The 7259-nt window shown below is 43.2% G+C and overlaps 1 protein-coding gene and 1 long non-coding RNA gene across 2 annotated transcripts in view; one reads left to right on the forward strand and one right to left on the reverse strand.

Annotated features, from left to right (window-relative positions):
- The window catches only part of PPM1E (protein phosphatase, Mg2+/Mn2+ dependent 1E), a 226510-nt gene extending 221436 nt beyond the window's left edge, over positions 1-5074 (reverse strand). The window contains exon 1 of the mRNA XM_040244203.1: positions 4608-5074. Coding sequence (XP_040100137.1) covers positions 4608-5059 — 452 coding nt within the window. The 5' untranslated portion in view covers positions 5060-5074. The remainder of the gene's footprint in view (positions 1-4607) is intronic.
- LOC120866454 lies at positions 4959-6897 on the forward strand. The gene is made up of 3 exons (XR_005721660.1): positions 4959-5026; positions 5617-5714; positions 5818-6897. It is a non-coding gene; the product is annotated as an uncharacterized LOC120866454 (long non-coding RNA).
- Positions 6898-7259: the final 362 nt, after the last annotated feature.

Here is a 7259-nt window from a genome sequence, read left to right on the forward strand (position 1 = left end):
GGAGAAGACTCCTGAGAGTCCCCTGGACTGCAAGGAGATCCAACCAGTCCAATCTGAAGGAGATCAGCCCTGGGATTTCTTTGGAAGGAATGAGGCTAAAGCTGAAACTCCAGTATTTTGGCCACCTCATGCAAAGAGTTGTCTCATTGGAAAAGACTCTGATGCTGGGAGGGATTGAGGGCAGGAGGAAAAGGAGACGACAGAGGATGAGATGGCTAGGTGGCATCACTGACTCGATGGACGTGAGTCTGAGTGAACTCCAGGAGTTAGTGATGGACAGGGAGGCCTGGCGTGCTGCAATTCATGGAGTTGCAAAGAGTCGGACACGACTGAGCAACTGAACTGAACTGAACTATAAGGCAAAATTCGACTGAACGTGAGGAGGAGAGAAGGAGAAATCAAGGATAAACCCACCAAAAAGAGAATCAAGTTTTGTCTTCTGTGGGGGAGACAGAGAGAGATGGAAGATCAAATTCAGCTTTGGACAGTTTAATTTGAGAAGACTTTTAGACATCTGGGTAGAGCCTTCCATTAGCAGTCAAAGCAAGAATGGAGGCAGAGCTGGGAGCTATTAGCATAACTACAATAATCAAAATCACAGGAGAGGCTGATGTTGGCCACAGACAACAAGCCAACCAAACTTGAAAAGGCCAAGGACCAAACAACAATATAAAAGGCTTCAGTTCAGTCGCTCAGTCGTGTCTGACTCTTCGCGACCCCATAGGCAGAGTATTAAAAGCTCACAGAGAAGTGGCAGTCTAAGACGTAGGAGAAAACCCCGAAAATTATGGCTTTCGCCGAACGGTTGCTATTTTCTTTTTTCTGCTACTACTTACTAGTTTTAAGAATAAAAAAAGGGGGGGGGGTTATTCTAAATCAGTGGCATAACTCCCATCCATGTATTTTTCCATATATATACACAGACAAAGTTTAATGGCTTTCTAATCTATCTCAAAGTCATTAATGAGCCACATAATTCAATGCAACTGAATTATTAGTGTCTATAAACAATGATTTTCTTTCCCAAGCCATTTTTAAAGTGGCCACCCTCACTACTACTCTAAACCATCTGCAAGTATTTAACTTTGCCAGGCTACCAAAATATCTCCCCCTCCTTGAGAAGTCCAATCCAGACTAAATGAATAACTGAGGAGACAACTGCTCTAAAAATGTACTGACATGTAGCTCTTACAGACTTCAGAGTATTTGTTTCTTCTGGGTTAAAACAAATAGATTTATCCTCCATACAATAAGATAAAGAAAATATAGCATTGACCTATGCAACCTATCCAAGGTTATTCGTATCTGCTATAAGATCAGCTGTAAATTTTATTTGAAATTATTTCAAAGCTATAAAATATCTCACCTCCACCTTTTCAAAGAGATCCATTAACCTCAAAAATCCTAATTTTGCGTCATTAGAATTTATTTTACTCTCTTGGGGGGCATTTTAGTTTACAGGAGTAAAGGAGATAATTTTTACATGAGCAGCTGAAGACTGCAAATCACTGGAATTTTTTATTGACATGGAATAGACTAATTCAGTTAAACAGTTCTAAGGAACTGACTGAATTTATTATTCATTCTTAAAGATTTAATTATTTGAAACAAAATTGTTTAAATGGTCCTTTAAAAAAAAGTATTTATAGCCTACAACAGAGATCTTTCTCATCCTAGGGGATTTTTAACATTTCAAATAATTTTTCTTTCAAAATGTTGTATTTTTTTTATCTAGTAGAGAAATATTAAGTACATAGTTCCCATTTTAAGCCTAATAGCAAAAACTCTGTCACAAATACTGAAAAACTTTCAAGTTGCTAATTATATTTTGTCCATTTAAACCTTGATCCTTTACTTACCTAAGTAACTGCTTATCTCAAGCTAATCCTAAGCTTTGAGTTTACCAAAATGAAGAATGATAAATATATCTTCTGTTCTTAAACTCTGAGAGAAGCAAAACACTGGGAAAAACATTCACTATAGTTTTTGAAGTAAAATTTCAGCCAGAATTTACATAAACAGTATTGAGAAAGTAAGCACCTTTATTTTTTTCTGTAGCTTCATACTATATATTTATAAAACACTGACAGTAAAAATAGTCTAGAGACTTATGAAACTGGTTCTAGTTTCTTCTTATATTAGTTTCAACTGTGAAATTGGTGAATATATATTTCAAGTGATTTCATTTAAGTATTTTAGCACATTCTAACAAGCATGACAGTTTCTAAAGAATATTAGGAATTCCCAAAATAAAGAGAGAGTGGGTATCTGAGAAAATACTTTGAAAAAAAAAACTTCACCTAATCGGAATGATTTCAAAATGTTTCCTAGGAAATCTGATAACTCAACTGTTCCTAGGAAATTTGACAACTCTGAGAATTTTGAGGTTCAAAAATTATATTGAAAAATGCTGGAAAACCATTTGTACATAATTTGTCATTTCTTAATCGAGATCCTCAGTTTTCTCTTCTGTAAAACGAAGCGAACAGGAAAATGATCTATCTCTACAATGTCTTCCAGTACTTATTCTTGTGGCCAAGTTGTATGATTTTCTTTCATAAATAATAAAGCACAAAAAGTATGTGTTTTTAAACTGTGAGACTTTTAGGTTTTTGGGTTTTGTTTTTTTCAGTCTGTTAACAACCTTGAAGATACTTTACATAAACAAGCCAGGCATTTTATATCTGAGTAAAACATAATAGCTTCTGCCAAAACAGTATACATGATGAAATCTTTGATTTAAGGTGAAATAATGTTTTCCAACTTCAATTTGGCTAGTTTTACTTCAAATCTAAACTTTCTCAATTAGATGGCCATTTTATAATCTGAATACTTTTCTGGTTTATACATGTATTGAAAATCTTGCTTCCCTTCCATGTGGCAAAACACACATCTACCTACCATCATCTTCACACAGATTTCATTTTTAAAAAACCTTGAATGGTACATATTCAAAGTTGTTCTAAACTAATGACTCTCTTTTTTTGAAATGGACCTTCTCTAATGTTTAAATGTGTATTTCTTTAATTCATTTGTAAAGGTAAAATTGTCAAAATAAGAGTTAGTCTGATGCTGAGATAAATCTTTCCACTTCATTAAACAATTCCATTTTATTTTAAGCAAGAAGTCTTAAGTGTCTATATAGTATTAAAAATGATATTTCATAAACTCTATTTTACAATTGTTTACAAACACTAGGAAGAAATACTCCTAAGATGTTTTTACATGCCATTTCACATTTCCCCAAAAGCAGTATTACTTTGGTAACCAGATAGGATTTCAAAATTGAAATTTCAATAGTGTATAAAGTATAGGACACATCAACACAGTCCACTTTTACAGCATATATGTTCGGTGTTTTTTCCTGTTGACAAGCTTCTGTTTTAACAGGAAGAATGATTTGATCAGGTGTCTGTTAGGTTGGAAAAAGACAAAACCTTTACTTTCCAGGTCCTTCTCTTAATCTAAGCTTTTAAAAAAATCCAAGAAGTGATCTTAACTGCAGTGACTCTTGCAGTAGTAAACTTTTTGATGGGGACAGAGTAACATCTTTCATTACAACTATCAGCAGAAAGGCAAAAGGCTCCCGAGATTTACCAGTGTTCTCAGAAACTTGTTAGTATTCTCCTCTGTCATTATTTCAGAACAATTCCATTTAGAAAGAAACGCAATTGTAAACTGCTTCTATTTCAGGCCCATAAAAACTGGGATGAAAGGCAAAGCCTTGACCTTTCTATTTTAGACTTTCATCTGTGTAGCTAAGCCATCTGCTTTCTCTCTACCCCATCTACTTAATGGACTGAAAATACTGCACCTAATTGCAATTTTATCAAACCAGCCAGAGTTTTCCACTTCAACGAATTGCGACTCTGTCTTTCACCTGAAGGCTCGCAGGTAAAATTTTCCTTATCCGTCCCTCCTCATTTCCTTCCCACCTCCCTCAATTATGAGTTATCAAGTATCATTAAACTATGATACGAGGCTTCCGTGTATTAAGCCATCTACACTTTCAACACTGAGCGCCCAACAGAAGAATATCGACTCCAGTCTCCCCTCTTGTGGATCTGGAGCCGGGATTATCATCTTTGTTGCGGTTACGCAGGAGGCACCCAGCAAGCAGCTCCTGCCTAGAAAGGAGACCGCGTCTCTCCGCCGCCAAACAACGGGTGGGGGGAACTCGCGCCGGGAAAAAGACAGACCCGGGTGGGAGGAAAACCTCCAGGAGGAAGGAAAGGGTTGGGAAGAGGGAGCTCTCAAGACTAGAAGGAAGGACCTTTCCAGGCACCAAGCAGAAAAGGTGTGAGAAGTGGAGAAAGAAGTGGGCGGCCGGGGAGAAGCGGGAAGCCCGGGGCCCGGCGGGAGGGCGCGGGGGGCGGCTCCCGGGCCCCGGCGGGAGGCGCGGGGGCCGCGGCGGGCGTGGGCATCTCGCCGCCGACCGCCCGAGTCCGAGCAGCGGGGGCGCTTCCAACCTCGCCAGGGCGCCGGCGTGAGGCGGGCGGGGGGATGAGGAGCGGAAAAGCGAGCAGTTCGAGCGGCAGAGGGAGCCGCGTCGAGGCCGGCGCGGCGGGGACGGCGGCCCACCCCCCGGCCGAGCCCCGCTACTTAACTATTTGTAGAGCTGCTGCAGGCACAGGTCCAGGCTCTCGCCCTCCACCTCCTCGCGGGTGATGCGCTCCGACAGTGGCCGCGGCAGCGGGGGCAGCGGCGGCAGCCGGGGCTGCGGCGGCGGCACGGCCGACTGCCCCCGGGCCGCCGCCTCCTCGCCCGCCGCCGCCGCCGCCTCCTCCTCCACCGCCTCCTCCTCGGGCTCGGGGTCTTCTCGCTCCTGCTCGTGCTCCCCCTCCTCCGACGCGGCCCCCGCGGCCGCCGCCTCCCCGGCTTCCTCGACCGACGCCTCGCGCGCCTCAGCCGCCACCAGTTCGGGCTCGGGCTCGGGCTCCGACTCTTCGGGTTCGGGTTCCGGCTGGGGCTCGCCGCCGCCGCACGGTCCGCGAAACTCGCCCAGGAATAGCTCCAGGAAGCGCCGGTAAGTTTTCTCCTCAGGGGTGCAGCCGGCCATCGCTGCTCATGCCCCAGGGCCGACCGGGGAAACGGGTGGGGGAGGCCCAGGAAGGGGAGGGGGGGCTGCTGGCGAGCCTCCGGCTCCCGCAAGGGCGGTTAACGGCCGCACCGGCACGAGCGATCAGCACTAGGTTGCCTGGAGAGGGCTCCCGCAGGCGTGCGCGCCGCCGAGCCCGGACGTGCGCGGCCCGGGGCCGGGGGGCGGAGCGCGCCGCCCCTCGCGGGTCTGGAGGGAAAGTTGGTCTCGGGCGCGCGCGCGGGGTCCGGCGGAGGCCCACCCTCTAGCCCTAGGGAGAGAGCAGCCCAAGCTGCCTAGAGACGGTCGCCATGGCAACTGGCCTCTAAGGAAGAATTTCAGGGTCCCTCCCGTCGAGTCCACGGAGTCGAAAGGGACACTCGACTTGGTCCCCTCTCCAACTCTGAATGCCTTCATTGTGTGGATACCCTAACCTCTAAGTGGTTAAGAGGGAACCAAGACGTTCGCCCGGTCTAGCTGTTGGTCTCCCCTGATTTGGATTCGCCTCATTTTTCCTTATCTGTCCTGTCTTGTCTTAGGGTCTGTATGTGCGGAAAGATACCACAGTGTGAAAATCTTCTGCTGTCGATGACATTAATAAGTAGTTTGCAGGGGAAGGCATTCAACATCTACAAAGGTTGGGTGCCTTTGCCTCCATTCTCTCATCTGATTCTGTGAAGTGGTGTTATCCTCACTTCCCCAGAAGAGGACGCAGGATTAAGTGCATTTCTTTTTTCAAGGTGTGGAAACTCCTAGTTGTGGCATTGGAATTGGAACCCAGATTGTCAGCTCCTAAAGCCTTTCTAGACCCTTTTTCCTGTACTCTTCTCTGACTTTGAAGATTCAGCAGTGTAATACATCTATCAAGCCTTATTTTTAAAAAGCTTTATAGTTTATGCGTTATATTCATCCCCTTAATCCTTATAATAGCGCCTCAAGGTAGAAGGTATTATCATGATTCCATTCCATGGATGAAAAAACTGAGACTTCAAGATATTGCGATGCAACAAGGACTAAAAACAGCTCGTTTTACTGCAAAGCCATCAGATTTCCAGCACATCAAGACACCCTTCTTGAGTGTTTGCAGGCAAGACCCTCCAGTATTCTTGCCTGGGAAACCCCAGGAACCGGGGGGCTACAGTCCATGGAGTCGCAAAAGAGTCCAACATGACTTAGTGACTCAACAACAAATAGATACTTTATTACATAATCTGTATTTTTTGGTACATTTTGTTTGCTCTTCTTCCCCATCCCCCTGAGTCTCTATTTTTGTAGACTGAAACTGAAACAACTTTAAATTATTCTAATTTTCTTACCAAACTACACACAAACCTATTATTTTCAAGCCTTACTGAGGGGAGTGGGAGAGGGAGAAGCTGGGTTGTTATACAGCTGTATAGATGACAGCATCATTACTGCATACTGCCATATCCATGGCAACATATAATTCAGCAAAAATATAGTGATTCTTTCTCTACTTTGAAAAACATGTTCACAAAATATCCACCCCATCCTCTCCATTTATTCCTTCTGGATTTCAGTTGGATTTAGGGTCTGAAATAACATTTCCAGTCAGTTATTAATGGCAGAAGGAGTCTCCCTGCCAACTGTTTTCATATAATACTGTATTCTAAATCCCTGATGTGATACTGTTATTTTAAGAATAAGTGGGTTGAGCTCACTAATGTACATTATGGCATCATGTAAAATAGACGTCCATTCTCTTTCTTAGCTTGAGATTAAATAATACATGATAGAAAGTGTATACTGAGTAATGCATGAGTCCTCTATAACTACTTATTTTTGTCTCAAAGGTAAATGGTAAGACCCAATAAATAAAGTCTGTTTCCAGACAAGCTAACTGTATTTATACATGTTTTGTTTAAAACATCACTAGTGTAGAGCAACTTCTTTATGCGATGCCAAGAAAGTCTTTAAACTCTTCATTTGCCTTTGTTTTCAGTTCACCTGTTCATTTCCATTTCAGAATGTCTAGAAAAGATTGACATAACTTACAAGGCTACAAAACCTAAATGTCCGCAATTTTACATTCCAACAACTATTTAATATCTCAGAATTTGACACAATGACATTTAGTTCAAGAGCACAAAGCTGTCAACTGTTAACAATTCACATCTAAGCTACACCCTCCTACTTTGTAATGTAGTTGCCTCCCTCGTCT

This window comes from Oryx dammah, unplaced genomic scaffold, assembly GCF_014754425.2.
Source record: "Oryx dammah isolate SB20612 unplaced genomic scaffold, SCBI_Odam_1.1 HiC_scaffold_8, whole genome shotgun sequence".
In the NCBI taxonomy this organism is placed as follows: domain Eukaryota; kingdom Metazoa; phylum Chordata; class Mammalia; order Artiodactyla; family Bovidae; genus Oryx; species Oryx dammah.